Here is a 27,515-nt window from a genome sequence, read left to right on the forward strand (position 1 = left end):
TCTTCAACAACACACTGTGGCAAATCCCAGGGGAAAATAGTTTTCTTAGGCCTTGGGGTTGTTCCTTTTCACATTTCGAATTGCGTTTTTGGGGAGACACCCAAGGTTTCTGAAGAACCGCGGTAGCTTGGAGGCGTGCAATCACCGTAAATTCAAGCCCAACAGAAAGGCGTCCCCGCCTCGGAGCCCGGGGCGGTCGCTGGCTCGGTGCAGCGTCGCCCAGCGGGCAGAGGCGGCGGGTGCGCTCGAGAGCCTCCCTCCTCCCGCAGCACTCGGCGCCCGCAAGCTGCCAGCTCCCAGGGCGGCCCGGGAACTCAGCCGGCGCTGGGAGGTGAGGCCGCGGCTGAGCGGGCGCCGCTATTGGCTGGAGGGGCGGCGGAGGCGGGGCAGAGCCGTCGTGATTGGCGGGGCCCCCAGCCGGAGGGGGCGGGGCCGCTATATCAGAGGAGTCCCTGTCGCGGCGCAGGCAGTCGGGCTGCTGGAGTGCGGCGCCGCCGCGGAGACCCGGACAGCCGGCTGGCGGGAGGGCGCGGCGGCCGCGGGGCGCAGGCGGCGGTCTGCTGGGCGGCAGCCTCCCGGGGGCCACCCTCGCCGAGCCCGGAACTGGGTCTGATTGGTGGCGAGGCGGCAGCCCGGCGCACACCAAAGAGGAGGCGGCTGTGGAGGCAGCGGCGGCCCCAGCCATGCTGTGCTATGTGACGAGGCCGGACGCGGTGCTGATGGAGGTGGAGGTGGAAGCGAAAGCCAACGGCGAGGACTGCCTTAACCAGGTAAGGATGAAGGGCCAAGAGGGGACCTCACTGGTCCTCCAAGGCGGAGGGGCCTCGTGGCGGCGCCAGGCGCCGGGGCGCACCGCTTGCCAGGGGCCGGGCGGAGCTGCGGAGGCGGCGGCGGGGGTGGGGGGAGCGCGGCGCGGGACAGAGTACCCCAGGCACCCGGCTCCTGCCCCCTCCACCCCGCGGCGTGGGGCGTACGGCCTCGATCCCGGCGCGTCGGCAGCGCATGGTGGGGGGCACCGAGGACGCATGCCGTGGCCGGCCATCCAGCCAACCACCACCCCCATCCCCCCGCCCCCCCAGCCCCCCAGCTCGGCACTTTCCCAGAAGAAGGCGGGCCAGCACACCTGCCGCAGGTGTGTGCATGATGCCGCCTGTTTGGTCCCCCGCGGGGCCTGGCAATGATACCTGCGTCCCAAGATGAGGTCTCAGGTCCCGGATTGCCTGGCAGGCAAGCCGGGCGCTTGTGTCTTGCTGCTTCTCAAATGGACCGTTCACCTGCATCTCGGGATTTGCTGGGGATTCGAGGACCGTAGGCTTTGGTCGTCTACTCCGCAGTTGTCTTTAAGCACGCGGCGCTTCCTTAAGAGTGAGGAATGGTTCCAAGCAGTGGATACTGGTGTGGCAGAAAGCAGATTTGATCTCAAGTGAAACGCTGTGCCCCGAAACCTCCCAGACCTGAGATGTTTGGGAAACCTCTTGTAAAGCTTAGTGACACTTGTGGCGTGTTTCCTCGTGTTTTTTTTTTTCTTCTTTTGAGTCCAGGTGGTTAAAATTGCCCAGATACTCAGCTGCCAAATCAGCTGTGTCTGTTCTGCTGGTGAAGGGAATTCTGATGATTGGAATAAGAAGGAAAATGGTCATTCTCAGCTTTTCTGAAAGGCTACTTTTGAGGACTCGTTTTTCTTCACTGCCATTGGCCATATCATAGCTATTAAAGGAAGGACAAACCTCTCTGCTTCACCTAGTGTGGCTTAGCACTGCTGGAGCCTAAGAACTTTGTTCTCCCAGTTTACAACAGCAATTGTAACACTGTTGAACGCTGTAAGAAGTGGGCAGGAATCTTAGACTCACACGAAGTCCTTAGGTTTGCTTTGACTACGTAGACCATGTGCTCATCCATGCTGCATTCATTTTTGTTTTAGGTGTGCAGGCGGTTGGGAATTATAGAAGTTGATTATTTTGGACTGCAGTTTACGGGTAGCAAAGGTGAAAGTTTATGGCTAAATCTGAGAAACCGGATCTCCCAGCAGATGGATGGGCTAGCCCCTTACCGGCTTAAACTGAGAGTCAAGTTCTTCGTGGAGCCTCATCTCATCTTACAGGAGCAGACTCGGTAAAGTGATGCTAAAATAAACCAATGTCAAATAAACCTTTGGTTCTCTTAGAAAGGGTCATTGTGCCTTCCCCGAGATGTTCCCTTCACAGGCACATTTGTTTGATAGAGGGTGAATTGGGTGATAACTTAGACGTTTTCTGTGACACAGACCTTTTATTGAGGTGAAGAGGGAGCTATGTAGTTGGCCTGAGGTACATTTTCCAACTCTTCTTGTGGTTTTTCTTGCCTTTATACACAATCAGAGAACAGGGATGAATTCTTACAAACACGAGATTAGTGCTGAGAGAGAGAGAGAGAGAGAGAGAGAGAGAGAGAGAGAGAGAGAGAGAGAGAGAATGAATGAATGAATGAGAAAGAATGAACCCAATTGACTTTCAGACAGTAGCATCTAATACCCCCAGGTAACCTCTGCCTCAGAGGTTACTACAGGTCATTGTAGACATTCTAACTGAAAACAGGAAACAGGTCCTCTTGGGTTACTTAAACTTGGTCAACTTCTTCAACCTAGTGTTAGATTACAATTTATAGTAAAGAGCTCTGTCCTACTTAATGCAGAATTGTTAAAGTTTTTTGAAAACTTAGTAAGGCAACTCTTTTAAGGCCAGTGTAACCCAACTTTGACCCAGACATGTTACACGTGATCGTTGAGTTTAGATTGTTTACTTCTAGGAAACCACCAGTAGTGGTAGACAGCTGGACCATGTGGTTTCCTCTCAAACAGAAAATGTTTTCTCCTCTGGACTTGACTGTAATACTTTTCTGAAGGATGAGCCAAACTGGGAACCAGTGTTTCATATTTATTGCTGATATGCAAGAGACCTAAATCTTATAGTGGCATGTCAAAAAAAGGAAAAAGAAAAACAACTAATTCTAAATATGGCAAACTTTGGTCTAAGTTCTAATGTTTTTTCATTACCCTTTGGCTTGGAAATTTGCCATGCACATGAAAAATGTGAGTGAGAAAACTCTGAGTAATGATGAATAAACAATATACCTTAAGAGTTTTTAACATGTCATATTTTTGTTTGTTTACCCAAGGACTGATAGAAACATATTTTGAAATACTATTCATTTGCATTTGAAATCTCTGTTTTGCCTTGTTATGGAGCTTTAAAGAGTGAGATAAATGTTTAATTTTGTTTCTGAAGTTACTGGTATATTGGAATTCTTGGTGTTCCTAAAAATGTCTTGCAAAATATTCAAGTGCTTGCATGTTTAAGGATGTTTTAGCTGGCTCTGTGAATCAGAACGGTTGTGTGTGTGTGTGTTTACTTAAAGCTGGGTTGTGAAAACTTCTCCATTTCACTTTAGTGTGATAACTATCAAGAAAGAGAAAAAAATATATAAAACACAATATTTTGCTATTTTCATTGTGTACTTTTATCATGATTTTGTAATCATTTCAGGGCCTCCAGATACAAATCTATTTTGATGACACAGATTTAGTTTTTAAATCTGCAGGAGCTTGGAGGAACAAATAGATAATTTAAACAATGACTATAGTTGTACATTATACATTTGTATAATGAATGCTTACAGACTTTAAATTTTACTATGAAATGATCTTTACCTGTGCTTTCTAATATTTGAATTAATAGCTACTATCAAATTATTTTATTCATGCAAGAAATAAACAGTTTGTGAATTAGACTTGGAATCAAATTTCCTATTTTATTGATTCAATTGACTTTGATTCTTGAGATTCATGCCTAATATCCAAAGAATGTACCTACCTAGTTAGACTATGTCATTTTAATTGATTTTCGATCCGTTTGGAATCTTACTGAAAAACTAGAGGCCCGGTGCACAAAATTTATGCAAGAGTAGGGTCTCTAAGCCTTGCCAGCCATCAGGGCCCATCGGGGCCTTCCTTCCCCAGCTGCCAACTGGCAGCCGGGGCCTTCCTTCATTCCGTGCTTCCCCCTGGAGGTCAGCGCAGGTCATAGCGAGTGATCGAACTCCCAGTCAAACTCCTGAGGGGACAATTTTCATATTAGGCTTTTATATATAGATTAGTGTGATCTAGGCTTTTGACTTACTTTTAAACTGTTGGTGGCTCTGACTCAGTTGGTTGGGCATCGTCCTGTGCACTGAAGGGTTGCCAGTTCAGTTCTAGGTTGGGATACATACCCAGCTTGTGGGCTCAAAGCCCGATCAATGTTTCACTCTTACATCAATGTTTCCCTGTTTCCTTCTTCTTTCCTCTCTCTCTAAAAGTCAATTTTTAAAAATCTTTAGTCTGGCCAGTGTGATTGAACCTTCACCTATGAACCAGGAGGTTATGGTTGGATTCCCGGTCAGGGCGCATTCCCAGGTTTTAGGCTCCTTTTTAAATCTTTAAAAAGAAGGTTGGTGCATTTTAGTTGTTTTTTGTGGGGTTGTCTGAAACACAGAATATTAAGAAAATGCCACATATAGTTTATATAGCATTCTGCCTTAATAACTAAAGTGATTTGTAGTTAGCATTTGTACCTTTTAATTAGGACCAGAAGTTGTACTGGGTCCAGTTTAGTTACAATTAGCATTATTTTTATGTGCATCATACTGGAGAACAAAAATACTTATTTCTCCTGATGTTATGTTAGCAAGATAAAGCTGGTTGATAAACTTTTCATTGTTTAATTATTCATTATAAAATATTCATATAAAATGACACAAAAAATGAAATAGATGTGTTTATGTAGTGAGTAAACTCAGTTTTACCAGTCCAGTTATGAGAGGTGATTGTGTACTGTCTCCAAGTCAAGTCATCAGGGTACACTTAGTGTACTGAAAGTGTCTGGCCTGTTTATTAAGTGGTACTGAAATATCCTGGCTGAGTTGTCCTCAGTGGACAATTAAAGTAGTCTGCTCATAATAGAGCTGGCCTGACTGGGGGCCAGTTAATATATTTGCATTGGATTAGGGAGGCTGCTGTGAGCTTGACAGCCAGGAAAGCCTGTTTGTAATAGGAGGGTATTGGGGTCCAGGCAGAAGCCCTGCATTCTAGGTCCAGCTCTGCCACCAACTACCAGTGTGTGCAGACTTCTAAAACTGAGACAGCTCTTTATCTCAGTTGAAAGCCTGGGACTAGGTTGTCTCTAAAACCTAGCAATGGATTTGTTGGTTGGTTGGTTTTTGTTTTGTTTTGTTTTTGCTTCTGCTTCCTCTCTATATAATTTTCCCCAGTACATTTCTCTGAAAACAGAAAAAAACCTATCAAGTGTCTGCTGCGCTTGATACATAGAGTTCATTGGTCTCTGATTTGGCCTAATTTTAGATTTGGTTCTTTACACAGATTAATATGTTTGCTCTTGAATCTGGAAAATAACCAGAGAGTCTTGTTTAGACTCAGCTGGCACATTTCAGATGGAGACAGCAGGTATTTTCAGCAGATGTTTGCCATGCTATGGATTCAAACTAAAAGTGAAACTAATGTATTCTGGAAGTAGGTCTGAAATAATAATCTTTGAAATTCTTGCCTTTCAAAGGCCCTTGAGTATTCATAGCAATTTAGACCAGATTTTGTCAACATTGTCAAACCAGAGATTAGGGCAAGTGATGAGTGACTTCCCCCTGGTTAAATCCATCTGCCTTCAGACAGCAGCTCAGTCACCACTCCTCAGGAAAACCATCTCCAGGCCCATTCAGAAAACTGAACTCTCCCAAGACATTGTGTAACTTTCCTTTATAGCATTAAATGAATGTATAATGCTGCATTTACTGATGTGACAATTTGTTTATTGTCAGCCATTCTAATAACCTAAATTTCATGAAACAGGGAGCTGATCCTCATTGTATCCCCAGAGTCTAGCACAGCCGTGGGCAAACTACGGCCCGCGATCTGGATCCAGCCCGTTTGAAATGAATAAAACTAAAAAAAAAAAAAAAAAAAAAAGACCGTACCCTTTTATGTAATGATGTTTACTTTGAATTTATATTAGTTCACACAAACACTCCATCCATGCTTTTGTTCCGGCCCTCCGGTCCAGTTTAAGAACCCGCTGTGGCCCTCGAGTCAAAAAGTTTGCCCACCCCTGGTCTAGCAGGTGCCTAAATATTTGTTGGATCAATGAATTCAGAACTTGGAAATAAATAAAAATCAGGTTAGCTTATAGTGATGATAAATATTTTCTTATAGAAATTAAAATGTTTTGCCAGTTTGCTTCTATAAACTGAAAAGTTTGAGACTAAAAGAAATCTCACCATTAAAACATGTTTGTAGTGATTATTCTCTGTTAAGAATTTGCTGTGTTTAGCATTCTTTTGCTTCGTTCACCCCCTTCACCTCACCCTAGAGGCCATTTGTTTATTGTTTTCTTTGGGTGGTATTTTTTTTTATGCCCAAATATAAAATAGGCTCCAGGAAAGTACAAATAGTAAAAACAGACTTGTGTGATATTGCCAAAGAAAGTATGAATTTGAATTCTAACTTCTCTGTTTTCCTTTTTGCTCAGAATACAGGAAGTCCGTGTTATTATATGTTTATTTTAGCCACAGAGCTCCCATCTGGGCACCTTCAGTCAGTCTCTTTATGAATTCCTGATACTTATATATTTATATGAAATCTCCAAAATCATTGAGGAATCAGTGTTTATGAAATCCAACTGAACTTTTAATCTTGACCATATAATTTGTAAATAAAACTTGAAGGTTTAGATGACACTTAGTGTCAGACTCAGGGTGCACAGAGGTGCATAGCTCCAGGGGCACCAGGTGTATTTATCTTTAGTTGTATCCTACTGCAGCCAGGACCTGCCAGCACTCCCCACTAATCTAGATTGTTACAGAGATTGTAGTTAACACTGTTAACTACTGGAGTGCCTGGGTTGTTTTTTGTCAAGGACAAACAACATGGTGAGTAATCCTGTTCTTAGAAATGCAGATTTTATGCTTCTACGTAATAGTATTCTTCTGGTGTGGGTTGTAATCACTTTTGAAGTTGGGAATGTCTTCCACCACCAGCACCACCCCTCCACCTCCATGTCTTTTAACTTCTTGGATCTCAAGGAGGAGCAAATTTATTAGTGATTCCCATTTTGCATTTTGGGTTTTGAGAAGGATTTCCTTAAGCCTGAATGGAGACCTGACTTTGTAATTATTTGGCTGTGACAGGTTTCTCAATTGCAAGCCTTCCATGAAGTGTAGGTTTGATGGTTAATTTTAGGTATAGCTAGTTATTCATTTGAATTCTGAATCTAGACTTTTCGCTAGTATTTTTTCCTCATTTCATTTCTTATGAAAATTTTAAAGCATACAGATAAGTTGAAGATTTTTAGTTTACTTTACTTGCCTTACTGCATTTTTATCCATTTATTGATCCCTCTACCTTCTATCACTCTTTCTGGTGCTTTTCAAAATAAATTGGGTATAAGTACACTTCCCCCTAAATATTTCAGTATGCGTACCATTAACCAGACCTCAATATTTGCCTACAATTATTTTTTTTTCTTTTGATATAAAATTTACATATGATGAAATGTATAAATTCTAATTACATCATTTAATGGGTGTTTGACAAATGTATGTGCCTGTTTAATCCAAACCCTTATCAAGATTTAGAATATTCCCATCACTCCAGAAAGTTTCCTCATGCCCTTCTGCAGTCAGTTCCCACCCTCTTTGCCCTCCCCCACCCACCCGGCTGTACAACCAAGGTGGTATGTTTTTCTAGCATAGATTCATTATGCCTGTTCTGCTTCATGTGTGGAATCATGCAGTGTGCACGCTGTTGTGTCTGCCTTTTTGTTACATCATAAATTTATGTGATCTATCACATTGTGTGTGTGTGTGTGTGTGTATAGTGGTTTGTTCCTGTTTATTTCTGGATAGTATTCCATGATATGAATGTACTGTTGTTTGTTTATGCTCTTCTTGATGAAGACTTGTTTTCTGGCTCTAATGAATAAAGCTGCTATAAACATCCAAGTACAAGTCTTTTGGGTAGACATGTGTTTTCATTGGACTAAATACCTAAGATTGAAATAGCTGTATCATAGAGGAGGCAGACGCTTAGTTGTATAAGTGACTGCCAGACCTCTTCCCAAAACGCTGTGTGTACCATTCTGTGCTTCCATTGAGAATGTATGAGAGTCCAGTGCCTCCATATCCCTCCCAGCCTTCAGTGTCAATTTGTATGTTTCTCTCGGTAGTAAACACTTTTTCGTGTGCTTATTGGCCTTTTGTACATCTTCTTTTGTGAATTATCTATTGAAATCATTTACCCAGTTTTGAGTTGTTGCCTTATTTATTATTTTTGTAAATATATTTTTATTGATTTCAGAGAGGAAGGGAGAGATAGAAACATCAGTGATGAGACAGAATAATTTATTGGCTGCCTCCTGCACACCCCAGACTGGGGATCGAGCCCACAACCCAGGTATGTGCCCTGACCAGGAATCTTAACTTTGACCTCCTGGTTCATAGGTGGACACTCAACCACTGAGCCATGCTGGCTGGGCACCTTTATTTTTGAGCTTTGCAAATTCTTTACATATACCAGATGCTTGTCAGATATGTGTTTTGTAAATACTGTATTTTCTTTTATTGATGCCTTTTGATGAGTAGGGTTTTCATTTTGGTAAAGTCTAATTTATCCATTTTTTTCTTTTTTAATTTTTGCTGATGGTCATGAGAAACCTTTGCCTACCCCATGTCATGAAGATACTCTCTGCTGTTTAATTTTTAAAGCATTATGGTTATTATGTTTAGGCCTATGATCCTTCTTGAAATGATTTTTGTTTCCCTAGAATTTAAGATACAAAACAAAAAACTCTTACAGCAGTTCTGTTTTGATTTGATGGTTTTAAAGTATAAGTTGGCAGTGTTTGGTTTAAAATAAACTGATGGTGGTTAAGTGACTCATTGGACTGAGGCAGGCATACTGGTGATCTCAGTGGGGGTCAAACTAGGTGAGGGACAAACCAACCATTGTAACAGATGGCCAGGGTCAGTCAGGTCTTTGGAGGCAAATTATTGGCACTAGAGGATTTTTAAAAATAGCTAGTTAGCCATTTGAAGGATGTTTTAGGTTAGTTACTTAAATTTTGAGTTTAATATTGCAGAGATATAGTTATGTTATATTTGTGTCACAAAAAGCTCTTTAAAATGATGTAACTGGAAAGATGCCTGGAGGGCAGTAATTGAGAGTAGCCATCCGTGATGAACAGATAGACGACTCCCGACAGGTTTGCAGAAAGTTCTACTTTGATTTTTAGGTAGGTGATTTCCTTATAAGTCAAGCCAGTGTTTAGAGGAAGATTCTCTGGTTACAATTCATAAAAGATAAATGCCTTAATTCCTTAAAGCTACCGAAATCAATTAATTTTTAGAACAGAGGAAATTTGAAGTACTTTGAAACAAAAATATATATCAAGAATATGTGATTCTTTTATTTAATTAAAATTTGGTATATCCTTATATTCACTTCATTTTTAAATCTTCCATAATGCTACAGTAAGTAGGAATTCATTTGTACCCATGATGCAGAGATATGAGTTTTCCAGGATGTTTCATTTTGGCCCCTCAAATGTGATCCATATATTGAAAATATCCATTTTCTTAGTAACTGGGTAAAACTTGAAGAATCATGTAATTTAAGATGTAACCAGGGAATGTTTAGAAAATACACTTTGAGTTTATGTCTATGGGACATATTCATAGACCTTTGCTAAGACAAACAAGAGTTTTTTCCAAGCTTTCATTCTGTTTGTGATTCTAGGATGTAGCCTAAATTAAATTAGATATGTTAACCACTTTTGATCTTTAGGTAAAAAAGTAAAAATAATTCACTGCAGGCATGGCTTCTTTGACCACATCTGCTTGTTATTGATATTATTGATAACCTTTCACACAATACAGAAAAACAGAGGTGGGAAATCCATGAGCCAGACAGTTACAGTCCCGATGGTTCGAGATAAAATAATAGGAGAACCGGCCCTAACTATTGAGCCATCACTGGGCTCGTTATTGGCAACGTGTCTCCATGCTCTGCCATCCTCCCTCTTGGAAAGAGCACATTAAATAGTCTGCTGATGGCTCGTCACAGCTGGTGACCTTTGCTGTCACTGCTCCATTGTGCAGTTCTCCTGGACAGCATAAGGTGGTCACCAAAAGCCAGAATGTGTTCCTTCACACTAAAAGGCTGTAGGTTTCATCTAAAGAGGAACAATCAGACTTGTTCACCCTGTAACCCCAGCGTAGGGCTTGGCACAGAGGGAATGCACAGCAAATATTTGTTGACTTGAAATGAAAGGTTGCTTTGTAGCCATGAAACTGAAAAAATGCAGGCAGGGCCCTGTCAGAAAGTTATGTCAACAGTAAGGAGAGTTCTGCCTACAGGGTAATGACTGCAGTCCAGCCTAGAATGTGGAGTATGTAGAAAAGGCCACTTGTCCTGCCCCCCTTTTTAATTCTGACCCACACGCCAGGAAAGGACCAGCATTACTCGCGGGCTGCTGCCCACCTGTTAATATTGTGTGCCTGCTGCTTCGCCTTTGGTCTTGGCATCTGTCTCTTCAGAAGTAGGCATGCATAGTTTGGAAAAAGAAATTGGACTGATTTTGAAACTCTTTCAAGCTATACTTTTTAATAAAGCAGAAATGAGTCTCTGACTTGATACTTGGTAAATACCTTAAAAGACACTTTCACATAGGCGGTAATTAAGTTGAAAGAGTTAGCTTGTGGTGATACCCTCACAACCTTTCAGCACATCATTCCTTCTTTAATATAAGCATATATTCAGATCTCGCTTCCTACTAACATGCTCCCTGAGTACAGAAACAGAGGTACATGAGCCAAGGTGAAGTTTACTGAACATCGTCTAAAAGGCCTTCAGAGGGCTGACGTCGTGTTGTGACACTGACGTTTATGGGAATGTGAGGCCTCAGTGCTCAGAGAGCTGTTTTAAAGCAAGTTATTTTTGTGGTTATTTCTTTGCCCCAGTAGGGAACCCCCCTCAGTTTAGCAGTATGTCAGAAATACTTTAAAGACTAGCAGATGTTTGGGTTAATAAAAACCACACTTATCTTCTTTCGTTGCTATTACGCATTCTTACTGTGATTTCTTCATAGGGACTTTGAATAAAGGAAAAAGACTGTAGTATTTGGCAGAGTCTGATCATTTTAAACATTTCTTTGTCATTATAGAAGGCATGGAACATTAAGTTTAAACCGTTCTTAAAGGGAGATTAATGGCTCTTGTCAACCTGACAAGACTCTCAGAAGAGCTCCTCCTTATATTTCTAGTCGCACTTTCTTCTTCCTTTTCTCACATAGCTCATGTTGCCCCCTCTTGAGTAACCTTATAACCGTGGTTTTGAACTCTATATCCAGTAGTTTTCTTTCCTTCATTTCTTTCGTTTGTGACCTGTTTCCTTGTCTCCGCATTTTGGCTGCTTCCCTGTGTTCATAGAGTGGCTTTCTGTGCTAGGTGTCCTATAGGGCCCAGTGGCTCAGCCTCCCCAATTGTGCACTCCCTCTTGGTGCACTCCTTTGTGGGCTTTGTGCACAGTCTTGTTGTAGTTAAGCCTTGATTTTTGTAGGTATCACTGGGAGGAATTGACCTCCAGGTCAGTTGGCTGTGTGTCTACAGTGGGAGAACTTCTGTGCTGAAGACACCCATATGGGGCAAGACTTGCTTCAGTGGGACATTGGTGCTCACTGAGTCTGCCCCCTGAGTGTGTCCCTTATGGGTCTAAGGAGTTGTAATCTGGATGGTCCCACTCTGACCACTGGGTACACTGGCTATTGGATCTCTAAAGAGGTGCTAATTTAGCCTCTGCCTGAGGCTACCCAGCAGGAGCTAGGGAGAGATCTGCAGATTCCTCTTCTTTGTTTGGGGTTTGGAGGTTCCCAGATGAGGCCCAGCTGTGAAGCAATTCAAGCTGCTGTGGGGCCTTGGGCCTTCTTTTGGATGTTCTGGGTTTCTGACCCAGCTGCAGTTTGTTAGGTAATTTTAGATTGCAAAGGGCCAGGCCATTCATATGCAAAAGCCTCTGCACACAGCTTGGGTGGGGCAGATTCTCAGGGAATCAACAGGGCAGAGCAAACAGCTATGGCTGATCCTCAGCCCTGCCCTAAGAGGCCCCAGGTCTCAGTGTCCCACGGTAATCGCTGCAAGCACCTCTGAGAGAAAGCCGCCACCCAATGCCAGACAGTCCAGTTTCCCCCCTGTATAAGTCTGGGTCCCCAGAGACTCGCCCGGAACTGGAGTTCAGAGCAGTGGGGAGCTTGTGTCTCCCTCCAGATTGAAAAAGACAACCGTATCCTCAGTTGCCAGCCCTTTCCACGTGCGCCTCCGTACCTCTGCACTTTACTTCCATACCTCCTCTGAGTCTCAGTGTGTTTTTCTCTTTCCTTCTAGTTGTAGAATTTCCACTCAGCCAGCCTTCCTGTGGTTCTGGATTATGTCCGTTTTGTCTTTTAGTAGTAGTTTTGAAGTGGTTGTGCGAGGCAGCAATTTCAGGTGTTTACCTATGCCACCATCTTGGTTTCTCCTATATGCAGTTTTACTTGCACTTATGGAACTCTCTGAGATTAGAGGCACTTAAGAAGTTAGAATATGTCAAATACCATAATAGAGGAAAAAATAGTTTGCGAGTGATAAAGATGAAAGGGTAGCTAAATAAGGGGAAAGAAAGAATGGCCTACAAGACAGAGGGAGCAGCAAGACCAGCCATAGGGGCAGGAACATGTTGGGTTTCCCAGGGAGAGGAAATGTCTCTTTCCCTGGGCAGAGTGGCTGGAGGGAATGACAGGAGAAATGGGTAGGAAGGTGGGGCAGGAGGTAGAGAAGCCTGGGTCCATGCTGACAGGGTACTCTTTCGGAAACAGTGGGACCCCTGGCAGAATTCTGAGCAGAGAAATGGCAAGTACATACCAGAGCAAGCAGCTTGGAAAGTGGATCAGCTCAGAGTCTAGAAGTGAGATCCGCTTAGAGCAGCAGTTCCCAGTCGAACGACCCTTTCACAGGGGTCACCTAAGACCATCCTGCATATCAGATATTTACATTACGATTCATAACAGTAGCAACATTACAGTTATGAAGCAGCAACGAAAATAATTTTATGGTTGGGCCACAATATGAGGGACTGTATTTAAAGGGCCAGAAGGTTGAGAACCACTGGCTTAGAGGTCGTGTAAAGTCTCTGAAAGTGTAAAAGTGCAAGTAGGGCAGGGGAGGTAAAAGTGAGAGGAATAGAGCTGGATTTAAAGAGTTTTCAGAAATAGCAAGTAGGTGGAAATAAGATTAATAGTCAAAAGTAAGTTTATTGGGAAAAATAGCAAATCAGACTGTGGCTTCCACTGGGAGAAAAAGCAGACTTGGGAGGGAAGACGGTGAGTTTGGTTTGAATGAGCTAAAACTGGGAGACTGGGAAGCATCCCAGTGGAGAAATCTACAGGCACCTGGACATTTCAATCTGATTCCTAGGAGAGAAGTTTAGGCTAAAAGTAGAGATGTGGGGGTCATTTCAATAAAGGTGAGGATCTTAAGATACCGATTCCATATCAAGATAAAGTTTTTTCTTATTACAGTAATTTCTTTTTAAAAATTATAATGCAGAAACTTGAGGTGTAATAGTCTTTAGACTTATTTTACCTGGATACTCATGATGAAAAAAGTTTTTCAATGTAAGCATTTTAAGGGTGGCTTTTTAAATTGATGTTTTCCATACTTAAAAGGGGTTGTGAAAATGCTAAGCAGGTTGAGTTTGATATGAAGTTCCCAGCATAACCTCATTCTTGCATTGCTTTGTAGGCATATCTTTTTCTTACACATCAAGGAGGCCCTCCTGGCCGGCCATCTCCAGTGCTCCCCAGAGCAGGCCGTGGAGCTCAGTGCCCTCCTGGCCCAGACCAAGTTTGGAGACTACAACCAGAACACCGCCAAGTACAGCTACGAGGAGCTGTGTGCCAAGGAGCTCTCCAGTGCAGCCTTGAACAGGTGAGCCTACGTGCAGTTAAGGCTGGTGTTTATGCCCTTGGACCTAGCAAATGTATACGCATTTTCAGAAGAAAAGGAACCTATGGTGTGTATAGATCATTTGTGAGGTTAAAGACTAGACAGCTGTCCAATTTAACCAGTTATTTTCAAAAGATTCTTAGCCTTTTGTTTGAGAAACCTATAAACACAGCACATAATTCACACAAATAAATGCCCTTATATAAAATGCTATATAACAGGAGTTTTAAAAAATCTCTGACCTTTTAAGATTGCAAGTTTTCTAAAATCAAAAGCCTGTCCTATATGCTGGAATCCTCTTCATCCCAGTGAGGATTAAACTAGGAGACCTAACACAGGTGTCTTAGTGATTCCTCAGTAACAAGTTACCCCAAAACTTAGTAGCTTAAAACAACAACCATCGCCCAGTTCTGTGGGTCAGGAATCTGGTCCTGGATGGCTGGGTTCTCAGGCTCAGGATCCCTCATGAGGCTGCTGTTAACGCTGTTGGTGGAGGAGGGAGGGATCCGCTTTCAGGCTGACTCAGGTGGCTTGTCAGCAGGCCTTGTTCCTTGCCACATGGGTCTCTTCACGGAGCCTCTTCATTATGTGGTAGCTGGCTTCACGCAGGACAAGCAACCCAAGCTAGAGCAAGAGAGAACACCAAGATGGAAGTCACAGTCTTCTTAAGACGTAACTAGAGGCCCAGTGCACGACATTTGTGCACGGAGGGGGGGGTTAGGGAGTGGGGGGGTCGTTCCCCCACAGTCCGGGACCCCTCAGGGGATGTCTGCCAGGCAGACATCCCCCAAGGGGTCCTTAGTGCTGCCTCAGAGTGGGAGAGGCTCCCGCCACTGCGCTCGCCAGCTGTGAGCCTGCTTCTGGCTGAGTGGCGCTCCCCCTGTGGGAGTGCACTGACCACCAGGGGGCAGATCCTGTGTTGAGCGTCTTCCCCCTGGTGGTCAGTGTGTGTCATAGCGACTGGTCATTCCACCCTTTGGTCGATTTGCATATTAGGGTTTATTATATAGGATTTCAGAAGTGAGTGGCATCACATCACTGCCATATTCTGTTCATTAGAGGCAAGTCATCAATTTAGCCCACGCTAAGGCGGATGACATTTCCAAGGGAGAGAGCACCCATAGGTGGGGATCTTTAAAGACTAGATTAGAGGCTGTCCACCACAATAGATCAAATAAATCCTGTCTTTTTTCAGTTGTAAACATCTAATCCATCCCTTATAATGCTATTTTTTAATGAAATTTACGAAGTAAATGTAGACAAATGCATAAGAAGTTCTTACATAGAAATTGCTTACATGTATTTTTGGAGATTTTCATAATTCTTCCAATTCACCCTATTCAGCATCCCAAGTAGTCTTTCTACTGAATATTTAATAGCCAAGATCTTGACTAGTGTCTTGAAAGTATTGTACAGTAAGTTGGCTAAATAAAAGGAACAGCAGTAATATATAGCTTTAAGTTACTGTGATTCACAAATGACAGTGTCAGTAGAATTCACTAATGAAAATGATAGACTTTTCTCTAAAGGCTGCATAAGTTAATCTCTCTATGTACCTCTCTGCCTTTTTGGTGGCCTGCAGCATTGTTGCAAAGCATAAGGAGCTGGAGGGGACCAGCCAGGCCTCGGCTGAATACCAGGTCTTGCAGATCGTGTCGGCGATGGAAAACTACGGCATCGAATGGCACTCTGTGAGGGACAGCGAAGGGCAGAAGCTCCTCATTGGGGTTGGACCTGAAGGAATCTCAATTTGTAAAGATGACTTTACCCCAATTAATAGGTAATCCAAGTCTTGAATTCTTTAGACCTACATATGTGTATACATTCGTAGCTCTGACCATGAAAATAGAAAATGGAGTGGGATTTACTGTACAGTTATCCTTTAGGAACAGAAGTGTTTCATTTTGCTACAAGCATTCATTTTATTCAGGCTTTGATAACTAATTTTTAAAATACTAACTCAAGTGTATTGATGTGACAGGCTGAATATTTTTTTCAAATAAGTCGCTCACTGCTATAAAAATCTCATTTTCATCTATACCAGTGGTTCTCAACCTTGGCTGCACATTAGAATCACCTGAGAATCTTTTTAAAATCCTGATTTCTGGGCCTCATCCTCCGAAATTCTGTTTCTTTTTTATGGGGTGGGGCCACAACATTAGTAACAAAGAAACAGAATTTCCCGAGGATGGGGCCCAGAAATCTGGATTTTTAAAAGATTCCCAGGTGATTCTAATGTGCAGCCAAGGTTGAGAACCACTGATCTATACACACACGCACACATCTCCCCACCCGAAAAAAAACAACACCAAAAAAAAAAATTTGCTCCACCACTTCTCTCCACTGACCCACAGTTGCCTTCCTAACTAGGAACCGGGTACTTGAATGAGCACCTGATTCTGTCACTGGGGCATGAGCACAGAGAATCCTGTGAAGGTACACGCGATGACAGATCTCTCCTACTGGGCTTGCTCACTCTTCTCTTCCTGTCTCCCAGGATAGCGTACCCTGTGGTGCAGATGGCCACCCAGTCAGGAAAGAACGTGTACTTGACGGTCACCAAGGAGTCTGGGAACAGCATCGTGCTCCTGTTTAAGATGATCAGCACCAGGGCTGCCAGCGGGCTCTACCGAGCAATCACGGAGACGCATGCTTTCTACAGGCACGTGCCGGAGTTAACCTCAGCTCACGCCCATCCTCAGCTCTGAGGTTTGCAGGTGGCAGTGAGGCTCCCTCAGTTTCTGGTGGTGTTGTGTCAGTAACTGTGTACCAAATTTCAGAAATCAGCTGCTTTAGAACACTTCACTTCTCCTGTAGCAGAGGAGACCTTAGCAACGTCGTCCAGCTTTTCGCACAGAAAGGGCATGTGTATCACTACAGACTCCCTTCCCCAGCTCACCTCTTCCTGCCTCCTCCCAGTACCTCCTTACAGCACTTTCCTCCCTCCACCCCCTCCCTACCCACCCCCACCCCACCCTCGAGGTGCTGCCTTTTGCCCTTTCCCAGCAGGATGACCTAAGTCCTCTCCTTTCTGGCAGAGCTGTGCTCCTGAATCCTCACTACATTATAAGGATTTTTAATAGCAATTTTGATACCCTCATTTCAGAGGGTGATTTAAAGTAGAGTTTCACACAAATATTTGGAAAATTAGAGCTAAGAAATTTAATTGGCAAGCACCCTGAACTTTTTTTATGCTAAAATAGACATGTAAATTGTGGAACAGGATGGAAAATTTGTAGGAATTTTTAACATGAAACCAATACTTCAAAGAAAAATGTCCTTTTCCTTGCCACAAGCTGCTTTGTCTATCGCTCATGTCCTTGGGGGTGGAGGGGACATTCGCTGTCCCTGATGTTTATGGCTGCTTTATCCTTAACACTCATGAAGCTGGAAGTATATACTTTAAAGCATGCAAGCAGGAATATTGAATGTCTGCTGACACGGATATTCTGTGTCACAGCAATGTCTGATGGCCCGAGTCTCAGGAATGGCAGGCTTGTCTGCGCTAAAGTGGCTGTTCAATCTTCCCGCAGGTGTGACACAGTGACCAGTGCCGTCATGATGCAATACAGTCGAGACTTGAAGGGCCACTTGGCATCTCTGTTTCTGAATGAGAACATTAACCTCGGCAAGAAGTATGTCTTCGACATTAAAAGAACATCGAAGGAGGTGTATGACCATGCCAGGAGGGCTCTGTACAATGCTGGCGTGGTGGACCTGGTCCCCAGAAGTGAGCACAGCCCTCCCAGCTCGCCCCTGAAGGCCTCGGAGAGCAGCATGAACTGCAGCAGCTGCGAGGGCCTCAGCTGCCAGCAGACCCGGATGCTGCAGGAGAAGCTGCGCAAGCTGAAGGAGGCCATGCTGTGCATGCTGTGCTGTGAGGAGGAGATCAACTCCGCTTTCTGCCCCTGCGGCCACACTGTGTGCTGTGAGGGCTGCGCAGCTCAGCTCCAGGTGAGGGGTCCGTCGGCCTGCTCTCCCCACAGCCTCACTCATCCCTCCAGTTCATAGTGAGCCACTGCTACCTGCCAGGTGCTGGCTGGGTGATACACAAAACGGAAATGTCCACCTGCACCTGGAAGGGGCTTTGTGTTCGGGGACTTGAAAGGCATTGCCCTTTTGAAACATTTTGGATTAGGGTACTATTTTCAACCGTGTAATTACTCTAAGCCCTAGACTCTTTAAGTGCAGGAAGCAAAGCTCAGATTCCCAAGGTGCTGCATCTAGTTGGTGCTGAGCTGAGGGCTGGAATCTGACCTCTTGAGGGCTGGTCCAGGGCTTCCCCTTCTGTATCACGCTGCCTCCCATTTGCTGACACTTGAGAGGATGGTCTTTACTTAAAATATTTGAGGAATAGTCAATTCTCAATTATCCATGGGTAGTTTACTCTGTGATTATTTATAACTGATTTATTCTTATTGCTGCATTTGCCTCTAGGGACCCCTTGGAGTGGCTCTTACTTAGCAAGTCAAACTAATTTTAGTATTAATACAAAAAATAAAAGCAACTCATATATAGTATTTTTTTTTCCTTTCTTGTACCTTACATTTCCTCTTAGGATAATTTCTTTTAATTTTTTTCATTTCTCAGAACTGGTTGCTAAATTTCACTATGGTTTTCTGTAAAACTAGTCCTAAATAACAGCTAGTCCTTCAGAAAGTGCTCGTTTCAGAGCTGTTTTGAGTGCTACCTGAGCTAACAGAATGCCTGTGTCCTTGAGTAGATAGTGCTACTGTGACAAATTATTTCCCCGGGAGTGGTCCTGGATTTGTCTTTTTCTGCCCATGTGCCTAAGGCTCCCTTCCTGGCCTAGGAGGGGCCGTGCTTACTGAGAAGCCTGGGACTGGGAGCAGAGCCACACTCGCTGGCCAGGTGGCATCAAGCCAGTGACTCTGGCCTGCGTCAGCCAGCCGAGCCAGCACACAGTCTCTGGAAGAAACTCCTGCATCACTGCTGGGGAGGTGGGGGGAGGGCAACCTGCCCACGTGGGGACAGCAAGAAGCCTTTGGAAATTACTTGACTCATTGTGCCTTGCTTAGAGTTTGACGAAAAACCTCATCCATTTCCTTCAGTTTATCCTTTTTCATAATATTTGTTTTAATCCCCTGTAAAGTATAAACTTTCAAACTGGTTGGAAAACTAAGATCTCTGCCAGTTGAACGCTAGAAACAATTGTGACCGCAGCTTATTTAGGAAAGAGAACGTAATGGGTGCCGCAGGTGAACACTGAAGACACAGGTCGGAGGTATCCTAACAGGTACTGTTGGCTTCTCTTTTGTAGTCGTGTCCGGTCTGCAGGTCGCGGGTAGAACATGTTCAGCACGTCTATCTTCCAACCCACACCAGTCTCCTCAACCTCACCGTCATCTGATCTGCTGTGCGCTTCTCACACAGGCCATGTTCCCATGAGCTGTGCTGTTATGAACTAGGAGGATGATAGATTGTGGAGAAAATAAAATACTCCAACACCCATCTGCCATGCAACGTTTTAAAAAAGGAAGAATAGAAAGAATACAACACTCCTCACCACCAAAACATGCCACCGGCAGCTCCAGTGGTGGGGACCAGGGAGAGTGCGAACATGGACACATTCCTCGGACTTCCATTCTTTTTATGATCAAGTAAAGGAATAAGTGAAACCTCTGATGTCATTAGGTGGCAACATAGCCAAAAAGTGGGTACCTTTTAGGAAGTGATGTTGTAAGTCTCTTAGTGTATCCCAAGGTACGTTTCCTACCTGCAGCCAATTTGGTAAGAATTGGTTTTAAGAATTTACCTGGTTACTTTGGGGGGGCATTTTTGTTTTGTTTTTTTGGTATGGTCACAGAGCTCTGAACATTTTTAATAGGAAATTTTTTCTTAAAGACATAGTCATCGTTTTAATGTCATTTCTGTTTTTGTAACTTGTTCAAGAATGATTAGAAGGCAGACATTTGAAAATCAATCATCTGACTATTAAAAAGTTGACAACCAAGTTGTCAGATTTAAACCAGTCTGGCCAGTAGAAAACAGATAACTCGATGTGGGTGGCTTCCTGTCCCTTCTCCACCCCTCCTGACCCCCAAGCTTCCAAATATAAAATGCTACCAATTTGGCAAAAAGATTTCAGTGGAGGAATCAGCACTCCTTGGGCCTCTTGAGTTGGGGGAATGTTTTATTTTAAGATCGGAAAGGGAACGTGTTCCTGGGAAAAGGGAGTGTTGCTCACTGAGAGGAAGCTTCGCAGAGTACAGACAAGGGTGTTCTTCCGTTCTCCCAAGCACTGTACCCCAGCTTTACCCAGGGGTCACTTTTGCTTGAGCCATCAAGCCTTTCACAGCCTTATAATAGTATCTAGATATTGTACGCTTTTTTTTCTTTTGTGAGTGCTTAAGCATTAACTTGTGGCTGTCCCCTCTGTGGGCCTTAGAGGGGTTTCGGGTGTCCTGTTTCTATATTCTTAGTCATGTTTTCCACTCCCACCTGGGCATTTTGGACGTTGGTCAGCTTGTAGGTTCTCTAGGACGTCGGGAAACCTAGATGACCGTATTGGGTGCAATACTAGCTGAGTTAAAGCTAGAAAGCTACACTGTCACTTTACTGAGATTTCTGAGTATACTTTTCATATTGCCTTAATGTAGCAGTAATGTGTTTATGCATTTGTTTCTTTGCACAGACATTTTTGTCAGATATTAAAACTCTACTTTTTTATGGCACATATTAGCATATAAGCCTTTATTCCAAAAGGTATTTATTTTTTCACTTGTAAAAAAAAAAAATTAATGTTTCCACATAAAGAACTCTGTTATATCCTAAGAGGACTTCTGTCTTTTATATTCAGGATAATAAAGACTTTAAAGCAAATTCGGTGTTTGTATCATCAGTTATTTAAGCCAGTTTAATTTACTTAAAAGAGCATTGATAATATCATAGTTGGTATCTAATTTGGCCCTGTATGGGCAGTTTCTTTCAGTATTGGCCCTAATCGAAGAGAACATTCAGTTATTCACTCTTCTGTGTTTTCTGATTATAGGATGCTGCTGCTGGTTAGTTGCCTAGTCAGGACAGGTACCTAAGTACTTGTCCAGTTCCTAGCAGTAATGGTCTCAGGCTACTACAGAACCTGTTCTACACAGGCTACTAGGTCTGTATTTTACAGGACGACTGGCCTGCTGCTAGGACCTAACTGCTCTACACATGCCAGCGTGTGTTAATTTGTGTTGCTCAGGAAATGCTTTGTGGAGTAGAGAACACTGCATATAACAGATGTAACTGATAATCATCTGTAGCACTTGAAGGAGGTAATTTCAATTGCTACAGGAGGTCGGTTCAATACACATACAGTTTTTTCCAGGACAGAATTTTCAAAAAATTGAAAGGGATTTGTTCTCTATTCTTCCTATACCTAAGTCAGTCTTTCATCAATTTCTAGGAATTAACTCATTTGTTCATTCAACGCATTGATTGGGGCCCTAATAAGTAAGTTATTATTGAGCACTAGAAATTGAACAATGGTCAAGACATGAATGACACACAATGCATATATACATAAGTAGTATTCAAAAGTTATGGAATATTACCACTGGGGAGACCTAGAGTGTAAGTTTCAAAATGCTAGCCAAGTTGATGGCTAAGATATTATTAACCCTACTATACCCTGGACTCTTTAAGCTCAGTGGCTAACATGAAAACCATCATATTACAAGATGGTATAAAAGAACTATAAGGAAAGTGCTATGGAAGCACAGATTAATTCTGCTTACAGACCAAGGATAAGGGTGCTTCACAAAGGAGCTTTGAGCTGAGCCCTGACACACTAGTTGGATTTTACCAGGTGGAAAAAGAAAGGGATAAGAAAAATCAAGAGACTGAAAGCTACACCAGGAGACAACTTCAAACAAGCAGGTCAGCTACGTCAAAGACTGCAGCAGAGTCAAAGACCGAGAGTACCGAGGAAGGGCCATACACGTGGCAGTAGTGGGACGTCTTAGGTTCTAAGAAAGGGTGAGTGCATTATGAGAAGTGAGGATTGTGGTGAGCTGAATACAAATGTGAGACGAGGTTGTGGAAGTGAAAAATGGGTGCGAACATGGGTTTGGTGATGAGGCGGAGTAAATAAAGATTGTATCATAGCCTGCGTGACTCAGTGATGGAGCGTCATCCTATGAACCAGGAGGTCAAGGTTTGATTCCTGGTCAAGACATATGCCTGGGTCGCGGGCTCAATCCCCAGTGTGGGGCGTGCAGGAGGCAGCTGGTCAATGATTCTCATCATTGATGTTTCTATCTCTCTCTCTCCCTCTCCCTTCCTCTGTCATTCATGTATCATAGGAGGAGGCGTGGTCAAGAGAAGTGTTTTGGTTTTATATTTACAGTGGGAGGCCATAGGTGGACATGGAGGAGAGAGCCATGGAGAGGGTGAGTCACAAAAGACAGCCAAGAGGAATACATGGAGAGCCTGAAGCCTCAAGAGGCTGTTCTGCCAAAAGGCACGATTTACAAGACTTGAAAAAAAAAACACATTCTTTTATCTCTTTTAAGGGTTCTAAAAATTTGTGCTGGTGCTACGACTGTTTAACCCTACTGTACCCCTCCCACTATATCTGTTCTCTATCCTGTCACAGGTGGGAGCTCAAGGGCAAGGTTGATAAATTCTGGGGTTGTCCCTTACCCCTGCCAATGAAGCCCCATGGGTGACTACTCTTGTGTAAAATATGAACTTCTCCAAGATAAATTTGAGAAAGAAATACCCTGCAGAACAGAAGGTTGGGCAAATTTCCAACCACAAGCATGGGGGAAGCTGCATGTACAGGTCGCTGCAAGCATGCCTGAGGAAGGAGGCGTGCAGGGATGCTTGGTGTTGAGAGAGCTCTGAGTCAACGTGGCAGGCCAACATTTTTAATAGTTTCATCGAGCAATGAAAAAACTCAGTGGAGCTGGACCACAATCAGAATTTAAGACAGACTGCAGCCACTTTTGTCTTTCTCATTGCTTGTCGTATATGGTGCCTTCTCACAGAAACCCAAAAACATGGCACATAACTTTTTTTCGTATTTGCTGCATCTCCTTGAAATGAGTTTGTTTAAAAATTGCAAGATATTAAAGAGCCTTATGTCTTTTAAAAGCAAAACAATGTCAGGACCACACAAATTACACAGCTTTAACACACCTGCCAGTTGCTTAAAGAAAAAATTCACTTCAAATAAAAGCTCAACATCTGTTGTTCATAAAGCCTGTGCTGATGCAAAGGAAAGAGAGACCTCAAATGGGCCAGTGAGCCTCTATCAAGGGGTGACTCTTCTAGTTGAGAAGAAAATCTCTATACAAGTTTGTGAAACAAAAATATATTTCTAAGACCAAAACAATACTGCATGTATATGTGTATACATGTGTATGTAAATGTGTAGGCATGTGTGTACATATATATGTATTGCATATACATTACAGATAATCTATACTAATAAAAGGGTAATATGCTAATTAAACTGGGTCGACTGGACATCTTCTGGATGTCCGACTTCCTTCCAGACAAAGCCATGATGGCGGGGGCCGAGGCAGAGGTGGTTAGGAGTGATCAGGGTGGCAGGCAAGCGGTTAGGAACCAGTGGTCCCAGATTGTGAGAGGGATGTCTGACTGCCAGTGTAGGCCCAATCCCGGCAGTTGGACATCCCCTGAATGGTCCCAGGTTGGAGAGGGTGCAGGCCGGGCTGAGAGACACCCCTCCCATGCACGAATTTTGTGCACCAGGCCTCTAGTACATATATTAAATGTATGTATGTATTGTAATTTTCCATCAGAGATCCTGTTCATAAATATTTAGAGAATGTGAAGTAAGGACACCACTGGATTAGGTGAATTGGGGAAGGCTTTTGGAAATAGATAAGTTGTTCTTTGTCTTAAAGTTAGAACAGACTTTGGATTGGCAAGAAGAAAATAAAGCATGATAATGCAGAAGAGCCCACAGCTGAGGAGCAAAGTGTATGAGAGAAGAGTGTGAAAGGGTGTAGAGCCAGTTCATAGAGACTGGACTGCTGGCATAACGGTTTTAAGTTTGATGAGTGTGTAAAAGCCACAGTAAGGTCTTTCATCTGTTAATTCCATTTTTTTATTCATTAATTGGGCATTGATTTATTAACCAGCAAATATTTATTAAGCACCTACTATATATCAGGCTATGTTAGGGCTAAAGCACTGCTTCCCAGTCAGGGGTAGTTTTCTCCCCCAGGAGACATTGGGCAATGTCTGCAAACAGTTTTTAACTGTCACACTGACGCTTAGGCCAGAGGTAATGTTAAACATCCTACAATGCACAAGACAGACCCAACCACAACAACATTTTTCAGCCCAAAATGTCAATATTGCTGCTATTAAGAAACCCTGGGCTAGAGGATACAGATACTCAAGATTAAGTCCCTGCCCTCTCTGGATTACTAAGGGGAGTTGACACACTAAACTAATACTACATTAGACTAAACTTCACAATGAAGTAGGTATTGGCTACTATGGAAAGGCAGAAAAAGATGCCACTAATTTCTCTTGGAAAAAATTCTGGAATTAGGTCACATTGGAGGTAAGCTTTAAAAGATGAGTCGTGCGCATTTCAGCAGCACCTATACTAAAATTGGAATGACACAGAGAAGATTAGCATGGCCCTTAGGTGAGAATGAGACACAAATTCATGAAGCGGTCGGTATATTCACACCTAACTTTAGGTAGAATAAATGTGTAAGGAACCATAGGAATATCTAGATGTTGGGTGGCTTTCATGCTTCCTTTGATAAAAGGAAAATAAAGTAACATTATGAAAAGAAAAGATGAGTCAATGCTTCCCCAAATAGGAAAGGTGGGTGGAAGGAGACTGTTCCAAACATGGCCTATTTGGCACCAGTGGGCGGTTTGGCGTGACTGGAATATTGAGCATGCAGTGCGTTGGGCCGGGGTGGAATGTGAGAGATGAGACGTAGGTTGGGACCATATCCAGGAAGGTGCTATGGGCCCTGCCAATCTCTATCCCAGCCCCACTGAGGTCAATGTCCACACAAGTTATGAAAGGGAATCCAGAAGTAGCTGTTCATGGCATTATGTTCGTGGCATTCTTGTCTGTAGATTTCACTTCTTCCTCTGGGCTCTGGTAAACCTGTGTCCTCTTGAGTTTTCAGTAAAGTTAATAGCAAAATAAAACCCTTGCTGATAATTTATCCTAGAGATAGGAGCTGTCAGATAATCATTCAGAATTTAAAATCTCATCTCAATATTCCTGCAGATGAAGAAAATAGTAGGATAAAAATATAGCATGGCTTATTAGTAACATCTTATCCATTTTTCTCCTAAATGGTTAGAACATGCTGCCTTTCCCTGCTCTTTACATCAGCATTTCTGTTATTAAAACTGTCTAAATCCTAGGAGGATTTGCCCCATGAATTTAACATGACTGAGGAAACGTGCTCCAGGTAAAACTTAGCTGCAAATTATCTGACTGAGACTAGCCTTTTTAATAAAGAGAGCAAAATTGAATCACCACTTTTTGTAGCTTAAAATGTGGTTACCTTTCTCCCTCACCCCCAATTTCATGATTATTTATAATGGAAATCAGGCAGCTTTATGAAATGATTGCAAGCAACACAAGTACTTGTGTTCAAAACCAGAGGCTGCTGGAAGAGAGTTAAGGGGTAGAGAAAAGAAAGACAGAGAGACAGACCAAACTACCATCTCTAAGCTTCTCCAAAGGCCACCCTACATATGCAGTTCATTGGTCATAGGTGGGGGCTGTGTATGATGCCCCGAGAATTAGTGCCTACTGAATTGGCATTTGAGTTATTTATTCAAGCCCAAGTTCCTACAGATGTATAACCATGACTTTTCTGGGTTTGAGTTCTATAAGCTCTACAAAAAGCAAGTGAAACACAGTTGAATCAATTATTGTGGAAAAGGAGAAAGTGTAAGGTACAACCTTGCATTCTAGTCTGTGGAAGCCCCCATTTCAGTAGTTGATTCTAGAAAGCTTTTCCCCTCTTCCTATCATCCCTATGCTTAAAAGCTCTATTTCATGCCCTGGCCTGTTTGGCTCAGTGGATAGAGCATCGGCTGATGGACTGAAGGGTCCCAGGTTCGATTCTGGCCAAGGGCACATGCCTGGGTTGCGGGCTCGATCCCCCGTAGGGGGCATGCAGGAGGCAGCCGGTCAATGATTCTCTCTCATCATTGATGTTTCTATCTCTCCCTCTCCCTCTCTGAAATCAATAAAGAAATATATTTTTTTTAAAAAAAACCTCTATTTCCTTTTGAAAAGAAGCCATGCTCCCCTTTCCCTCTCTGCTATTTAGCCTACATTTATACTCAGTACTGTTAAAAAAGTAACAACAGGCCCAAGATGGAGCACTTGTGCTAAGCCCTACTCGGCAAACTAAGATTCAATTGCAGTTTTAGTTTCCTGGAAATGTGACCTTTACTCAGTCAATCTGGAATTACCTGGTCTGCACTAGTGATGTAATTTGAGTAGACCCCCCACCCTCTCCCAAAGGAAGATGATCTTGCCTGAAATAATCCACTCTTTTCTAGAAACTCCCTTTCCTCCGCACCTGCCCCCTCCCCGCCCCGCCTCTACAAGCCTTCCATTTTGTACAGCTCCTCAGAGCTCCTTTCCATGTGCTAAATGTGATGCTGCCCAATTTATGAATCACTGAATAAATCCAATTAGATCTTCAAACTTACTCAAGTTGAATTTTGTTTTATAACAGTACGTAAGACTCTTTGTTAGGGTCCCTTAGCAGCACGCTTAATAAAAGTCTAGCACTAGATATTAGGCCATTCTAATAGCTTTACAGGAATTAACTCATTTTATCTTCACCACATGCTTATGACAAAGGTGCTCTTATTGACCTCATTTACAGATGAGAACCTGAGCAGAGAGGTGAAGTGACTGCTCAAGGTCACAGAGCCAGAGAGAGGGAGAGCCAGGAATCAAATTGTGCCATCTTGATTTATAATAAGAAACATATATTTGGTCTTTGTCCCTGTTTCTGGCACAGAGCTCCTAAAACCCTTGGAATTTTCTAAGTGATGAGAGTCATAAAGGTGTCTTTTGTTATTTTAATGAGTGACTTGGGACAGACCCTAAGGATGGGGGTTGGTGCCTGGAGAACCAACCATGTGATAAGAGGGTTGGACTTTCAGTTTCATCCCCCAGCCTCCAGGAGAGGGAGAAGGGCTGGAGGTTGAATGAATCACGAATAGTTAATCTCTCATGTCTATGTAATGAAGCTCCCATAAAGCCCTAAAAGGAGAGGGTTCAAAGAGCATCCTGGTTTGTGAACACAGGGAGGTGCTGGGCAAGTGTGGGAGCTCCATGCCCTTTCCCTACATCTTGCTCATACAGCTCTTCCACCTGATGTTCCTGAGTTATATCCTTCTATAATAAACCAATGACCTAGTGCAAGCATGTCAAACTCAAAGGCTAACACAGGCCAAATAAACAAGGTTTA

At 43.2% G+C, this 27,515-nt stretch overlaps 1 protein-coding gene, 1 long non-coding RNA gene and 1 other non-coding gene across 3 annotated transcripts; all 3 read left to right on the plus strand.

Moving 5' to 3' along the window:
• Positions 1-454: 454 nt before the first annotated feature.
• On the plus strand, positions 455-20,898 carry MYLIP (myosin regulatory light chain interacting protein). Its single transcript, XM_059688688.1, has 7 exons — positions 455-770; positions 1,922-2,112; positions 13,852-14,037; positions 15,638-15,835; positions 16,553-16,717; positions 17,589-18,009; positions 19,337-20,898. Exons 1-7 carry the CDS (start codon positions 684-686, stop codon positions 19,424-19,426), a joined length of 1,338 nt encoding a protein of 445 aa, XP_059544671.1. The 5' UTR covers positions 455-683; the 3' UTR covers positions 19,427-20,898.
• On the plus strand, positions 2,119-3,327 carry LOC132230745 (uncharacterized). The gene is made up of 2 exons (XR_009451927.1): positions 2,119-2,391; positions 2,426-3,327. It is a non-coding gene; the product is annotated as an uncharacterized LOC132230745 (long non-coding RNA).
• Positions 20,899-24,625: 3,727 nt separating the features above from the next.
• Positions 24,626-24,732, plus strand: LOC132232089 (U6 spliceosomal RNA). Its single transcript, XR_009452248.1, has one exon. It is a non-coding gene; the product is annotated as a U6 spliceosomal RNA (small nuclear RNA).
• Positions 24,733-27,515: the final 2,783 nt, after the last annotated feature.

Source organism: Myotis daubentonii, chromosome 3 (genome assembly GCF_963259705.1).
Source record: "Myotis daubentonii chromosome 3, mMyoDau2.1, whole genome shotgun sequence".
NCBI classification, from domain to species: Eukaryota; Metazoa; Chordata; class Mammalia; order Chiroptera; family Vespertilionidae; genus Myotis; species Myotis daubentonii.